The sequence below is a fragment of the Neopelma chrysocephalum genome, unplaced genomic scaffold (genome assembly GCF_003984885.1).
Source record: "Neopelma chrysocephalum unplaced genomic scaffold, ASM398488v2 Primary Assembly neopelma1_24, whole genome shotgun sequence".
In the NCBI taxonomy this organism is placed as follows: Eukaryota; Metazoa; Chordata; class Aves; order Passeriformes; family Pipridae; genus Neopelma; species Neopelma chrysocephalum.
In genome coordinates, this window is record NW_020897693.1 from 21,502,263 (window position 1) to 21,519,491 (window position 17,229).

The window sequence follows — 17,229 nt, forward strand, 5'->3', positions numbered from 1 at the left end:
GAGCCCAAACCTTAGCTCTGCGTAGGGCCATCCCCAAAAGTCAAACCATGTACCTGAGAGCATTGTCCAAATGCCTCAAACTCTGTCAGCCTTGGTGCTGTGACCACTGACTGCCCCAAGGAGCCTGTTCCAGAGCCCAACCACCCTCTAGGGAAAGAACCTTTTTCTAATATCCAACCTAAACCTCCCCTGACACAACTTCAGGCCACTTGCTTGGGTCCTCTCACTGGTCACCACAGAGAAATCACCTGCCCCTCTGATTCCCCTCATGAGGAAGTTGTAGACTCCAATGAGGTCTCCCATCAGTCTCCTCCAGGCTGAACAGACCAAGTGACCTCAGCTGCTCCTCATACGGCTTCCCCTCAAGGCCCTTCACCATCTTGGTTGCCCTCCTTTGAATGCTCTCTAATGCTTACAGAAAACACTATCTTAGTATAAAACTTACCTGTTCAACACAGTAAACACCAAGCTAAATCCAGAAACTGCTTCCATATGAAGAGATACATATTTTTCCAGGATTAGTTTTCACATTCAGTGGCAAACCAGCAGGCATGTACCTCCTCATATGAAAAAGTTTGCAATCTACCTTTCTACATACATCCTATAATCCACAGCAGATTATTTTGCAGAGATGCTAAAGAGAATTTAGTCTTTTCCTTCAATAATATTTTCAAGACCATCTCTCAAAGAGCTACAAATAGCACAAAAAAAATGCATGTGCCAAATAATTAAACTACTCAGAAATATAGAAGAGCACTTAACGGCAAAATCTGAACCCAAGATACATAAAAAAGATGGTCATTTGACATTCAGAGATATATACAGACAGATAGATACACATACATACTTATTGGGATGCTGTTTTTCAAAAATCCCTAGTTCAAATGACTCTGGGGCAAAGGCATAATTCTACTAATTCTTTTCTGTACACACAGCAATTTCAGGTAACCTGAAGATGCGTGCAGCCATACCACAGAGAAACAATGGCTTTGTTATGTGTAATGCAAAAAAGCAGCTAAGAGCTTGTTTAATGCATTTTCTTCACTACATTGTCACATACACTTTTAGTTAGTCATTCTGTCATGTTTCAATGTTTTCTTCCCATTCAGTAATATGCCTTGCTGAATGCTGCAGCTGAATGCAAATGCATCAGCACAGGAACGCTAGTTCACACAAAAAAGTGAACAGAACTCAGATGCTAACTGTTCATGTTCCCTTTTGATGCTACAAATTCAATTGCAAGAGACTAATGAATACTACTTTTATTAGGACAAACACATTTTAAACACTATACTTTCTTTCACAGTAACTTGAACTTCTTCACATGCTTTAACATTACAACTGTTATAATATGTTTGAAATAGTTTGTTTGCCAAAGACCAGTCAAAGAACTAGTCTGGGGATCATGTTTCTATCTTCCTACATGGACCATTGTTTCCTATTCCTTTGAACACTACAAATGCCTGCTTGCTTCAAAGGAGAAAAATCTGTTAGAGTATCTATGCTGCATAACGGAGCATTATTCAGATGAAACACCAACATTAGCATACCACTGCACCTTGCTATCTACTGACTGCTCAGAGAGCTAATTAGAAGAACATGATATTGTAATACCACACCAAAGATTTCCATGTCATTCAAAAATAGGTTCTGTATCTTTAATATGATGCTGCATTGCTCATCGTCAACAAAACCATACAGTATGGCCAGTCAATCTACTTGTCCTCCTGAAGGGCTGGTAAAAGAAAGATGCCATGACCAGTAAAACATCGTAAGGCAAATAGAAGAAAGAATACATCCAACGCTATGGAAGCCAAATGCATAAACCTCGTAGACATAATAAGGAAACAGAACAACTTCCCCAGTGAAATTACAAGGCAACTAGAGCATAATAAAGTTGCATTAAAATGTAATAAAGCCACGTTCTTCAGTACTTCCATCTTGCAGGAGTCCCTATTTATTGCTTTCTTCCCACCCCCATTGATGTGTCAAAAAACTGAAGATTTTGAAGAGGTCATTCAAAAATAAACAGTTTTAGTCTTTCCATTTCCAGTTTATCTTGCTTTGTACGTTATCAAACTAACATTTTTGACTGCAGAGTCTGAACTGTCAGGAATAATAACTTTCTGAAAGCCATTTACAATTACAAGAGATAATCAGCAGTGGGTATGTTCTAAGACAACTTAACAGAAGCCTCCTCAAATACAGCATGTAAATTTACTAATTAAGCTTCTAAATGAAGACCAAACAAAAGTAACAAGGAAAATTAAGTTAGAATATAAGGACAAAGATACAGTTTGAGCTCACAAATACCAAAATGACCAGGGAATCCCACCGCAATGGGCTCTTGGCCCTTATCTGACCATGCTCCGAGCCATTCTGATTTAAGAAATCAGAAGAGAGCTAACAGCAACTGTCTCTCATGAGACAGTAAGTTCCCTTACAAAATCCAGCCATTTATAAAGTAAATACAAAACAGGATGAGAAAGACCTACACTGCTAGGAGAGTGCAATGCCATCCTAATAAAGCAGTTCAATACAGAAATATAAGTGGTTTAATCTCATACAAATTTTAAAAATGTAAAATAGTAAGAAAAGTTACTCTACAGATTGCAGAGCCAGCAGTACTAAAGCAACAACCGCAGTAGCTCTAATTCTTACCTGGTTGTTTGGATCTATCCCAGCATAAGAATTGCGTGAACTACAGCCGACAGGGGGAGTTGCTTCTCGTATAAACTCTGACATCTCAATCCCTCCACCAGGATCACTAAGAGAAACATAAAAGAAAAAAAAATAACATTAGCCTACCAGTTAAACCTAAGTTTGTCTGTCCTGAATGCAAATTCAAAACAATTTTTCTCTTTTCAAATATCCAGAGCTCAAATATATCCCAGTATCTCAGATGAATACCACCTATTTGACACAGGAAGCTCAGCCAGAGCTGGAGCACCCTACATAGTGTCATAGAAGCTGCAGCCCTAAGTCCACTGTCACCAGCCAACACAAACTGTGAAGACTCAGGAGCTACAAGGCATTCTGCAATGCTGACGTACTAAATTCTGTCTATATGTACACACATGTAACTTCTGGATCATCTGTCCAACTATAATTCCCAGAAATCCATCAATAGAAAATGTACTACACAGAGCTTTTTCAAAGACCATGGAAAGGACTCCTGGTCTTTTCCTTAGACTGAATCTAGGAGCAAACGCGAGGATGGTTAATCAAGAAAGCCACACACTGTCAGTAAAAGTTATTGGACAGGCAGAAACATATAGGGACATGGTATCTCTCTCTCAGCAATGTTAACCACATCTTTCTACCCAAAAATAACTTTCCTTCAGATACTTTAGAGGCCCTATTAAGATATATTTTCAGGTACCTCATATGTATCATTACATCCTAGTGATTTCACACTTTCAGGATTAATAACTATTGGTTTGAGAGTATTTTCTAGATCAACATCACCAAATTGTAATTCAACATAATTCAGCTTGTGAAAGGCAGATATTATATGAAACATAAGCAAGTTGGATCTATCCATTAGGACAATGAGGCGTGAAGTAAATTGAGGACTAGAACACAGGGATACAACCTAGCACCATTTGTTGACTGCAAAGACGGAGAAATTGAGGCATCCTTTTTCCTCTCCCACTGCAGTTCTCTTCAAACATCTTGATACCGCAAACTTCTGAACATAAGTAACTGCAGAGTAATTTGACACTGACCCTCTCTGCTTCATCCCAAAGATAAACAACTGCCTCCCAATAATCAATGATTCTGACCTGTGGCAAGTCCACTCCAACATTTTGCTGGAGAAAGTACATATGCACAATACTTCTCTGGCTGGACCAAAGAAACTAAAGATGAAGCCCCTCTGGAGAAGAGGACAGAAAAAGACAGAAGCACTGCAGGGTTTACTTAATAGACAGCTAGTCTTATAGGAAAGTCTCGTGCAGTAAGACCAACACCTAATGGGGTGGTCTGCACAGGGCCAGGAATTGACTCGATGATCCTCATGGGTCCCTTCAAACTTAGCATATTCTGTGATTCTAATCACATTTGTAATATACAGCCATCAATCTAGGATATTATAAACAAACTGTAGACAAAAGGACCTGAGACATGATTCAATCTGCAGCATGACATTTCAAGCTATTGTAATCTCAGAGAAGCATAAAGGTACAACCTTGGGAATCATTCTAGATCATATAAGAAGCCCATGAATCTTCCTACATCAAAGAGATTACAAAAAAGGCAGTTTGAAGTTAGGAATATATTACTTCAGTAAAAATAAGTTAACTTAAAAGACAACCAGACATTAGTTAGCAGAACAACTATGGTCCAACTCCAGCAAAATAAAGAAGTGAAAAGCCACCATTTTGGTACAGCTCAGCAATGAGACATAGGCATGCTCTTGGTGATGTTTATAGAGTCCTCTCTGACTTGATATTATCAATTACGCTGGAGACAGGTAAGGAAAATGACTAAAACAAGATACAGAATTCAGCTTCAATAATTACCACCAGCTTTAGTCAAAGTATTCCTTATGTAAATATTTTAAGAATACATAAGGACATAACACAAAATTAAAGACTAAACTGAAAAATTCTCAATGTTTAAGTTCAATGTTACAATGACAACAGAAGGTATAACAAAGAATGCCTCTCACAAGAAGATGAAATCCCTTTCCTGCTTGAATAATTCATTGAGAAACACTGTATGTGATTAAAGCACATCCTATGAAGTAGAAAAATAAGCCATTGCAAATAAGCTCTCATGCACAGAACTGGGTATTTAGCCAGCATGGAAGGAGGTAGTTTTGTCTAAAACTGAACCAACAGATACCAACATAAGCGACACCACAATCCAACACTGCCACTCTACTCACAGCTTCTATATTCTGTGACACACTCAAGATAATGGATTAACAAAAGCTAGCAACAAACAACAACAAATAACATCCACAGGAAAAAGCAGGTAATACAGATTCTTAGGACTAACCATTGTATGCCAAAGTATCTGGACTATAATAGCACAAAGTCCCTTAGGAGCTATTTGATGCTACCACTGTGGCCATTCCTTTCGGCTTTGAAGTTCCACAATCAGTTTCTTACAGTTTGCCGACCTCATACCTTAGAGCAAGTGCTACACTTCTCAGCTTGCAAGCAAAATAACTGCAGTGAAGTTATCATCCAAATTGAGAAGACTGAAAAAATTATGTACAGCTACCTGCAATGGAGATCGCCATGCAAGAGGCATTCAAAGATCACATAAAACAACTTAAAACTAATATTTCTAGTTATTAGTAACTCTCCTAAATAAAATTACTATCTGCAGGTATATTACATTAGCATGTCAGAGACTAACCAGATGTCTGAAGAGGGTGTAAGTCTACATGAATTCAAGAGCTTAAAATCTGACTTAGGCTGATTGACGAAAGGAATTTGATATTCAGACCAGAACTTTGAAAGAGAATTTGGAACAAGCAATTTTCATTTCTGGACAAAGCAGAGAAAGAATTTTATTACTTCCTTTTGAACACCTTCTTCTGCCCTTAATTTCCAACTCAAATAGCAGGATAACTAGTTAGGAGGCTGCTCTCAAAACACAGAAGGATCAGAGCATGTACTGCAAATGCTAGGTCACAATACCTTGAAGTATTAAAAGAAGTTTTCTGTCAAGTTTGAATCACCAGTCAAAAATGCAAACCAACTCCAAACTCAAAAACACTGCCAGCCACAGAAAACTGCAAGAACAAACAGCAAAGGCAGGGCAAGAGTTCTTGAGATAACATGTTTTAAATTTTATTTCTCTTGCTCATACTTGTTTAAGTAGACTGTACGTATCTCAAAGACACAACATTCTTCAGCTGTCCAGAAGTACAAGTGAAATTCATGCAGCATCACAATTACAGCTCCCCCATGCTAATGGAGATCAGGAACAGCAGTGTCACCAGATTAACATTTTATGATACTCTGAACCACAGTAGTCACTAACACAAGAAAGAAGCCATATTCATATATCCAAACATAAAGACTGACTGAAATGTTTTAAAGTATCTATGTGGGTCCACTGATACCCAACAAAGATTATGCTTGCACTGTTTCTTCTACCTTTTCTATGAAACCAGTAGCCTGTATCCTCACTACTTGCTTTCATGAAACCTCATAGAAGCATTACTTACACCTGAAGTATGAAAACAGCAAATGCACTAGAAGCTACAGAAGAAGGGAACTCACATTCCTATCTCTAAATTAAGACTAGTTTCTTTTAAAAACATTAACTAGAGAATTTCAGCTTTTTAAAGAGCACAGCAAAAAAAAAATAAACAAGGCATTTCTAAAGGAACAGTAAGTTGTTCTTTGCTTAAACATGCCAAAGTTTCATAGAAAGATTAAAAACTTTTAGTTCGATCCTGTTCACAAACCAGTGTGAACTGAAGATAAATGAGCAGTTCGAGTAAGCCTACAGATGACAGTACATAAGCTGTCAAGATACCTGAAAGCACCACTTCACAGATAAACATCTTCAGAAAGAAAGAACAGCAGTTCTTAGAAGCTAACAGAATCCCAAACATGACTTCGGAACAGAAACCAGACTATTGCTTAATCCTTCAAAAATACTACTATGTGGTCTCAGGGAATGTGTGCGTAGCAGGGTGAAAACTCTAGGATGGTTTTGCAAACTATACTATACACATATTTATTTGGTATCACATGCTGTAGCCTAAGCTATCAAAACTAATATTCTGATTATGCAAATATTAAAGACAGTATGTCTGCTTAGATCTCCCCTATATCCACCTTCTGCAAGGAGAGTAGAGTTTAAAAAGAAAATCCTACATACACACTCTCTTCCCAGACAGGTTTGGTTTTTTATTAGTGTTCCAATTTAACTTAAGAAGGTTATAGCTCAATATTAAACACTCACTCTACATCCCATCTATTAGATTCAATATTACCCCAGAGTTCTTGTAAGCTTCCAGGCAAAGATTAGTATATACTGTACATCCCACTTACCAAAAAGTAACTCCGTAATTTCTGCATTGACCTTGTTCCCAGTTCTAGTTAAGAGACCTGAAAGTGGGAACAAGGATCATATAAAAGTTAATGAAACTTTAGTTGGCAAGCAGGACACACAGCATCAAACTAACCTCTACTTCTGAGCTCACAATGCTTATAATGTAGTAACTTGTCCCATGTCAACTGCTCCCTAGACAAAACAGAACTGAAACATCCAGAAGTAATTCACAACTCTAGTAGAAATTCCCTTGCCACGTTTGGGCTACTGTTTTGGAAGCAAAAGCTACATGGCAAAAAAACAAAAACAAAAAAAACAAGCCCACCAAAAACCACTCAGAGACAAAACATCTAAAGATCACACCTAAAACATGCATTAGCAAGGCTGCATTGAAACAGAACAGACCACTGTTTACTTCCACGAATTTTATTAAGCACAGTAAGCATTAATATACAATTAGGGAAACAGTCTGCCAAAACAGTTTTAATAAGGTATATGATGCTCTAAACAGAGTCCCAATTTAAATCAGCAGGTTCTGTTGCCAAACACAACATGGAAAAAGGGGCAGGTTATAAAAGATTGATACAAGAAGTTACTGTAAATCAACTCTAGAGGAATCTAAGACACCATTTTTGCTAACAATACCTGAGCTGAGAGTAGACACAGAAAAACGTAGGACCCATCTCATGAGAAGCTACCCTACATGTACAAACAAAGTCCTTTTGCTTCTAGGCTGAGCACTTTCAAGAGCAGCAGTTTAACACTTCCTTTCTTTAAGCATCCTAATAAACAGACTCAAGAGGCTTCTTTCAACTACATTTCCTTATAGCACGTCTCCATTTAGAAGTTACAGGTTTGGTTTTTATTAGTAAGACACACACAACCTTATTAGAGTCAGGACAGCATACTAATTGCCTCACTTTGAAAACTGTTCATGGCTACTAGTACCAGAAACTCACAGACAAGAGAAAGGTCTTCTTTAAAAGCTAACAATTCAAAGTTGATTTATTTCATACAGCTTAAGTTTGTAGATGGCCTCAATTATCTGAAGGCAGGCAGAGGCTTTGATAATAGAGCTCATAACACATCCACAGTCTGATCAGACTGGTTAGGCTGGCCTTGTTGATGAGTCATCTTTTGCTCTTCTTTCTCCAAATAGTCTGGTCAGAGGAAGAAAACCTCTGGGGTTTTTTATGCTGGCAACAGCAGAGATCTGTGGAAAGGAATTACCTCCTATTGACAGTATTTCAGAATCATTATCTTCATTACTGAACTGAGTAATTCCAGAATTTACTAGTTCATAGGACAGTGTTCTTCTGAAGAAAGACTGTAGCTGGAGTCAAGCATTGTATTTGACTCCTGCTTTTTAAAAACTAAAATTGAAACCCAGTCAGACACTCCTCCTAGTGAGAAAAGAATTAGCAAGCAGTACATAGTCTTTGACAGCTAGATTTTTAGTACTACATCTACTGCAGAAATAAAATTACTTGTACTAGCTGTGTTAAGTGTCTAGTGACCTAATCGGCCACATTTTCCATGCTATTGTTTCAGTGCTTCCAGCACATTCAATATTGTTCTGGAACACCTCTGGGGGAGGAACCAGGAAATTAACATGAATACATCATTTCAAACCTAATAAATAAATAAGTCTGCTTTTAAAGACCAGACTTAAAACAGTCTTTCAGAACTACGCAGGTCTGTATCTATATTTCTCAGTGTTTATCTCAACCGCCATCCCAGTTATACATCTGATGAAGGCAGGACTGTTTATCATTTGAAGCAGTATACAAACATCAGCAGATGCCTTACCTGGGCCCATTGCTGTCTTTCCTCTTGGCTGAAACATTGCTTTGTTCTGTTTTTGCACCTCTATCCATATGCTCACTGGCATTCCTCTCCACAATTTCTCCCTCATCCAATGCCCTGTGCAAACGGTAATTCACCATCTTCAAAACGATAAAGAGAGCTGCTATCACCGGGCAGTAGACAGCTACTATCATCATGGAAGAAGGAAGAGCCTTTCAAAAAAACGTAAGAAAGAGTTAATGAACACAAGGTCAAATATCCATAAGAATACCCTAGATACAGTTTGACAGTTTCTTCCGTGGAGAAAACACTGATCATACTGAAAATTAGACCATCTAGTCCAATTTTGTGTGAAGAATGTTAGAAGTCTAGCAACACAGAAAAAAGGAACGGCTGAACTTTAAGATACCAAAGCACAACAGCAGCATCATAAATAAACCTGTGTCACTGAAGCCTGAGAACCAAGTTCAACTCTCATTCTCTTTTCACAGACTATAGAAATACAGGACCTAGACTAGGAATACAGGACCTAGACTAGGAAACTTACTGCTAGCACGATCTTTTTGTGTGGCACACAGTATTTCTGATTAGCTGTTATGAATAAAAAGAGACAGAAAGATTTTAAGCAACTTGGAAACTAAACCAAGCACAGGATGTGATCTTATTTCAGGGACAGTACACAGTACCAAGTCCATTTTTTAAAAACTGTTGCAAGTTTGACAGCATGGCTGGATGTGAGAAAACCTGCTTAGATACCAAACAGAGATGTTTTGTCTTCGCTTCTCAGCTTCCAGCAGCTACTCCTGCATGACAAGATACTGATCAGTCATAAAAGCCAAACTTTTTCCTAGCTGCATACAAAAAAAAAAACCAAAAGAGGGTGTTTACATTTATGACTCACACATTGAGCAGCAGTCCTCAATAACCTGCAAGACCAAAGGCTGCAAAGATTATTTGTGTTAGATTTTTATATGCCCATGGAAAAGGAAGCCAACTCATGTTCTGAAGAGAATTTTTCAGTTGTGTCAAAGGTGGCCAGAAGCCACATAAAAAACGTCAGTCCTGAATTCAGCTGAGTTAAGACTTCTCGTGCAGCTTTTGCAGAGGTACATAGGGATTTTACAGATCAATCACTTCAGCAACAGGTAATGATTAAGTACAGCCTAACAGCTATTTAAGAGCATCGTTCAGAGTACTAATTAAACTGCAGATTTCACTTCAAGGCTTTCATCCTTCTAATTTATTTTTTATTCATATTTTTAACTTTGCCATTTCACTAGGCAATCACTAAACAAAATGAGATACTAACTCAGTATTCATCCAAAAGCAGACTACTACCCCTACACAAGCGAAAGTGCTCACCGCATCACTACCCCTTACCCCACTGATGGTGTAGTTTGAGACATACCTTCAAAAACATGTATACACATAGACATATGACAATCAGAATTAACCAATATTTGATATTCAGCATGAACAATTATTTAGTAGATGACTAGAACAAATGAACTGGTTTTTTAGACCTCCAAGCCTAAGGAGACTTCCAGTCTCTCTCCATATACAGACCATTACAGGAGAAGAGAGTCTTTATGGTGATCAAAGCCCCCTGCACATCTTGTAGAATCAGAAGGGGAAAATTACTAGAGAATAAGACAGAGAGCCCTCTCTATTCTGCACATAAAACTAGTTTTAGTAATTTAAAAGATCTGATTACAATATTAATATTTGTACATATTCAAGAGCTTAATAGTCCTAGTAGTATTGGGAGTGCTTGCAACACAACAAATGAGTTTATCAAAGCAAACTGCTTAAAGAGATCTCCACATACAAAATACTGTACTAATAAAGGGAACAAAAGAATAAATATTTCTAAGTATTGTACTGACTGCTGATTTTAGAACAAAACCAATTCTTAATCTGGCTGCTTTCACTTTCTGGCTGTAAGCAAATCCAAATAATCAATATAACATTCCTAAAGCCAAACAAATATAAATAATTGAATCTGGAATCAACCAGGAGGCAAGTTATTTATTAGGATTGTTTTGTTAAACAGATCAAGTTAAACTTACCTTTTCCTCCAAAACAAGCTAAGTCAACACCTAATACAATATTTGAAGTAGGCCAGGCAAACTCAGCTGAGGTATGCTAACTTAGATTTTGCATGCTGAGCTGGACAACATGTTACTCCGGGAGATTCACTTCCCAAGCACTACCTCAGGAGGAGAAAGAGGAAACAAAGCTACTTAAAAACAGCATCAGTAAGCAAACAGGAGCCAAAATGATGCTTATGGCATCCTTACAACCCCTGAAGCAATGCTACGAGGGTTTCCTTAAGAAATGCCATGTTTCCACTTTCAAAAACTTCAGAGGCAATTAGTTCCCTGCAGGCAAGGGCAAATCCGTTAACTCTGGCAAAATTCATGAGCTTCCTGTACCTGATAAGCATGTCTGCTGCCCGATCACACACACAACTTCAACTATTCTCCTCCTTACAAGTACCTAGTGTACAGAAGCCATTACCAGAAGAGTCAGTGTAACACAAGATAACAAAAGCTAGAATTCGTCTATACAAGACATGCCCCTACTTATCTGTCTAGAGAACTCGTAAATTTTGTCAGCAGTAAGGTCACAAAGTGTATCCAATTTATCTTGTGGAAAGCAAAATCTACACATCCTGTTCTGCAAAGAAACTCTTTAAGAACAAGGGGGGAATAAAAGGCCAAATACCTCATGTAACTTGCAGCAAACCCAATAAAGAATTAACGGGTGTTTTTTCCTCACATCCTGTTTTCACAAGACTGCAGAAAGCTAAAAATAAGGTAAGTTAACTCACTACTTTTCCTTCTTCATATTCATTAGTAGCTACTCGTGTCTGGATAGGGCACATACTGCGGGAATACAAATTTTAGCATGCCTAGCTGACTCTGCTGTATGATCATACTTCACACTAAGTCTCATGCCATGGTACAGCACTGCCATCCAGGGTACCAGTAATTTGTCTGCAGTCCAGCCTCAAGGGGAAGACTTACTGCAACCTAACCTAAACCACTGGCGCCTTCTCTATTCTTCTTTGCCAAACTTAGAAGCATTCAACTTCCATTTGGGGTCTTCAAGCCACAAGCCAAGGCGAGCTAAAGTGAGATGAGCACTTTAAACCATGGTTAGCATTTTACCGCATTTGAGGAGAGACAGGTCTCTCATCAGCATCCTGTATGATACCACCTTCAAAACTGGAATACAAATCTAGGTCCTACAAATTTGCAGCTAGATTTTATTTCAGTTCTTTCCACAAGTACTAAAGCATTTTTACTGGGCACAGCATACTAAAAAAACCTCAGGTTAGAGCTTGTTAGTAAACACCAATTGGCTACAAGTCTGCAGTTGCAACAGCATTTCAGAGAACACCCCATTTTACTGCACATCTCTAGTCACTTGCATTAGCAACAAAAGAAAACATACACTTCACATTAGTAGTTACAACTAAAGCCCTGGTAGAATATAAAAAGCTAAACATGACCATACAAAAACTGACTGCTTTAATTACATTCTGATGAAAACTTCAGCTGTCTAATGCCTGAACAAACCCAACCTTTAGATAAACTCCTAGATGAAATTATTTCCTGGAATCTTAAAGGGAAGTTAAGTAGTACTCTCAAATATGGAGGGGGAGGGACACTGATTTTCTACCACCTTTCCCTCAAGGGTTACTTTCCAAATTTAAACCTTTCAAGACAACTTATGAAATCCATACTATACATATGCACAAAAGTAAGATGCAGGAAGGCACAGCTGAGGACTAGGACTGTCCCTTCTGGAAGCTGCTGGCTGTTAAGTGAGCTCAGTTTTATCACAACTCTTCTTTTGTGAAAGAGTAGGTAGAAAAAGCTTTAAGCACTCCTAAACTCCAACCTAAAACAGAAAAGAAAGCTCAGACCACTAGGCACTGCAGTAAAATACTCCCATCTGAACTACAAAAAGTCACTGTATCTTGATGCAATGTTTAAAGCACGTAAGTGCCAGGAACCAGAGGGAATTTCATGGATCGCAGGCTGTGCGACACATTTATGAAGAAATAAAGACTACATGGATCTTAGCTAATCATATCTAGCTTTAGCTAGACTCCACAGATGCAATGAAGCTTCCAGATTCTTTTCAAAAAAGAAATGTGTAGGTGTTACCTGTTGAGAACACTCATAGGAAAGTCTCCTAACCCAAATCAGATTGCCAATCCTTACATAGAAGTGATATCAATCAAGCATTCATTAAGAAGTAACAGGCGTCTTGTAAAAAGCCTTACCAGGTTCAAGCATTTTGAGCCCAATATTTTATGGAAACACTCATACTGGAGAGGAGGAAAGATCAAGAAACAACAGATATAGTTTTGTCCCCAATTTTTGTTTATGAACAGTCAGAGCCCTTAAGAACTGCTGTTATCAAGAAGCAAGTTCAGTTACACGTTATCTAGTTTTTGACCGAAAACTCAGAAGTGTACAACTGAAACTTGAGTAGCCAAGAAACTAGAAGTGTCTTAGAGCAGTATGGGATACCAGGGATCGTTATCACAGATCCAACGTCAATTATTTAAAATATCAGTTTAAGAAACAGCATATATTTCAGAAACTCAGTGGAAAAAACTTTCACATGAAGCTACATTTATATGACCTACTTCTATAACTATGTACACAAACCAGGAAATTAGGTGAACTTGTTGTCTAAACGAACTTGACTTTGACAGACAAGTTCTGTAAGGTACATTTGAGCCCATCACCCCAAGCAAGGTACAGTCCTGGCTCCTCTTCAGTCACTGGCAAAATTCCCCAAGTGCCAGAGCCAAGACTTCACCCCCTCCTGTGCACGTGGTGGGACTGAAACAGCATTCCGACTAGGGGAAGTACTTTGGCAGCCTCCTCTCTTTCCCCTCCCCCTTGCAACACTGATGCATAACACTGGCTTCGGCACTTAGGGTATTTTTTCAACTCTACCACTATATTTTACAAGGCAGTTATATAGCTTCCCCATATAGAAAGCATATTTTCTTCTCCCAATTCCAGTTCTGGATTACAGTAAAAACAGGGATCAGCTCTTACAGATAGGCAGATCAACAAGTACAGTTACAGTCTGTTACTGAATACAAATTTGCAAACAGGATAGATTTAACTAGTCTAGAAAGCAATATTTTTGTATGCATGTTGCCAAACCACAGCTCCAAGAATACAGACTCAAGCAGACATTTCTCTTACTCTACACCCCAGTTCCTCCATTATCTACACTTTTCTTTTTGCCACACTTCCAACAGGACGGATTAAGTGTATAAATACACAAGAAAAAGGAAAGTATCTGGATCGGTAATACAGATACATTTATGTATACAGCTGTCTTCACACAGGGTACAACGTCCACTTTCATGTGCTTAAGCTCAGAAGGCAGATGAGGGATCAAGGAGGAAAGGTTAGCTGAATTCTACTGCTGATTTTTTAAGTGGGTTTCCACCACACATTAAATCCGCCAACCCTAACAGTACTAGCATACATACACAAAGAAAAACACAGATTTATGGCATTACTTGCTGACCACAACTATTACCAGATTCCATTCTGAAAATACCAGATCAATAGAAGGAATGCACAGAAAAAAGATTAGCAATGTTGGGTGCAATAAACCAAGTTTTTAACCAATAAGCACATCGAAATTACCATATCCCAAGGCGTTCTATTCCTGTTGGGGTCTAAATAACATTTGAAAAAAGTGATCAGCTTACTGTAAAATGCATTCAGCCTTGAGAGCCAGCTACAAGCAAAGTCCTTAGGCGATACTTTTGTCTTTGTTGCTACAAAACAATTTAGGAATAACTACAGTTATTGCTGCCTCAATGCATGAAAGCAACACTATGATTTTGCAATTCCTTATCTGAGGAAGTTTTATAAGTAATATGAAACCTGACAGCATTTTAAGTCTTTGTATATACCTTGATTTTTTAAACACACAGGGTTGTCTGCCAGCAACAAGTCACTTGAAGCTAGCTTAGAAACTCCCTCCTACACACCAGTGAGCCATGCTCAGAATTCAGATTATGATTACCTAAGACTTTTTAAGCAAGTTCTGCTTATTTATGTATGTCCCACAGCAATGCAACACTTACTGCTTTTTATTCTGAAAAAGAGCTTAAGAGATACTAAAGAGCTAAGATGACCAACACGGTACTGCCTGTTTAGTTTATGTCTAGACAACACTTAAACTGCAGAGGGTGGAAAGAGGGAAAACAGCCAAATATGATTCAATCTGCTTTAACTTGTGACTAATCTCCTTACTTATTCTCAGGGAAGTTGGCACTTGTTGCACCTTTAACTTGTCCAGAGCTATGAAGCAAGAGAATTTCTCTCACCTCAACAAAACGCCAAGCAGCTTGCTCTTGTCTGTCTTTTCCCTTTGCACAGGAAAAAACTTTAGGTAACACTGAAGTTTACCTCATAGTACGGGTAACTGAAGCTTAACTACGGCTTTAAGAGCAGCAGGAGAGTCAAATGCTGGCCCAGATTTATCATTTGTCGAAAGATCTATGTACAGTATAAATCAGTCGCTTTCCAAAAGTCTCCTGTGTATGCAGGATACAGCTCTCTCAGCAAGGCAGTACTAATTAAATAGACTATTCTGTCAAAACAGAAGAACAGTACTTTTATAAAAAAACAATTAAAAGGCTACATTTGAAACCAAAAGTTCTCTCCTCTTTCCATATTCTGAGGAACTTTGAATAGATACAGATTCAAAGTTTTTATAGAAAGAATCTGCTTAGTTGAAAGTTTTATCTAGCTGTTGTCACATTAACTTTGGTTTTAAAAGCAGTTGGTATCAGCCTATGGTTTTCATTGCCAGCAGTCTAAAAGTTTTCAAACAAAAAGCCTTGGAGTTGCCTTTTCCATGACACTGTAATACGAATTAAAAACTAACCATACAGAGCTATAACCTCCTCTTCCACATTAGCTATTTCTCAGTATTAAGTGTCTCATACTGCAGTCTTACAAATTGCTTCTTAACAAAGCAAATGCTTGACTCCAGAGCTCTCAATCTCTGCAACTGCACTTGCATAGAATTTTTCCTCCAACGTTTCATTCACTAATCCAAAAATTTTCACAAGGCAGTTTCTATTTCAGGTTGTCACAGCATCTGGACCCGGCAGGCTTGCAAATTACAGTCTACCTCATATTCACAAAACTGGTCACAATACACCTAGTATAATCACACTTTTCTACTAAAAATTCCGAAGTAAACTATTTGCATTTCCTAAGTTACACACAACTTACACAGGAAGAAAACGACTGGCCAATAGGAAACCTCCCCCTTCTCTCCTAACTGATCACACATCTCCTGTATTTGTTCCTAAGTCCAAATGTCAAGAAAGTTTGTAGGTTTAAAGGTTAGTATTTTAACAGCTCTGACTGAACTATCACTTACAAAGATATATAGGACAGGACTTCCCACAAACCAACTACACTAAAATCTGGACAGAAGTGAAAAAGCCAAAGTAACTTCTTGTCAATAATACACATCCCAGATACACTGCCAGCCATCACACAGTACACCACACTGCAGCCAAATAAACTTCTGGGCTATGGACCCACATCCCTCTACAAGACTCAAAAACCAGGTGACAGCGCTGCCAGCCAAAAATACTGGCTAGATCTGACAGCTTCTATAGAAACTGTGCTTTTTACTGGACTGCCAGTAGATCCGCAGCGAAAGCTGACAGAATTATGCCCAATTTTGAAGGAAAGTAAACAGAAAAATGAAGGCAAAGCGCCAGCGCCTGTAGCCCCGCCGCGCCCCGATAGCGCCCACCCACAGATTCCCGGTTCCAGCTCCGTGCGCCCGAAATGCCGCAGCCCCGACCGCGGCCGCCGGGCCCGCTCCCACGGGCGGGGGAGCCCGGCCGGGACCGTTCCCGGGGCCGCGCCGCGGGCAGGGGGCGCGCGCGCGGCAGCCCCGCGGCCCTTCCCGCTCCCCCTCCCCCACGGGCCTCGCAAGGCCCGCCCGGCCCCCGGCCCAGGCCGGCTCCGCGCTCACCATGTACAGGGTGAAGGGGAAGCCGAGCAGGAAGAGCCACAGGTAGAGGTGCAGCGCGTTGACTCCCGCGCCCTGGTGCGGGTCCTGGTACCAGCCGCCGCTCAGCGCCGCCCACACGCCCTGGCGCAGGATCTGCAGCACCTGGGAGCCCATGGCGGCCCCGCTCCGCCGCGCCGGCCCCGCTCTATCCGCCCTGCGAGCCCGGGCAGAGCCGCGCACCGCCCGTGCTCCGCAACAGCCGCAACCGCCGCCGCCGCCGCCCCAGCAACGCCGCCGCCATCTTATGTCCGGGCCCGGGCCGGCCGCCCGCCCCCGCGCCGCCGACGGACCGGCGGCCCTTGC

At 39.8% G+C, this 17,229-nt stretch overlaps 1 protein-coding gene across 8 annotated transcripts in view; it reads right to left on the reverse strand.

The window, feature by feature from the left end:
• The window catches only part of PCNX1 (pecanex 1), an 87,804-nt gene extending 70,649 nt beyond the window's left edge, over positions 1 to 17,155 (reverse strand). For 4 of the 8 annotated variants that reach the window (XM_027707528.1, XM_027707547.1, XM_027707541.1 and 1 more), the window contains exons 1-3: positions 16,888 to 17,113; positions 8,833 to 9,041; positions 2,662 to 2,767 (exon numbers count right to left, since the gene is read on the reverse strand). In XM_027707528.1, the coding sequence (XP_027563329.1) occupies positions 2,662 to 2,767; positions 8,833 to 9,041; positions 16,888 to 17,040 (468 nt within the window). In that variant the 5' untranslated portion in view covers positions 17,041 to 17,113. Of the gene's footprint in view, positions 1 to 2,661; positions 2,768 to 7,022; positions 7,080 to 8,832; positions 9,042 to 16,887 lie in introns of those variants that run through there. The other 4 variants (XM_027707559.1, XM_027707552.1, XM_027707573.1 and 1 more) reach the window with 3 other exon arrangements.
• Between the last annotated feature and the right edge of the window lie 74 nt (positions 17,156 to 17,229).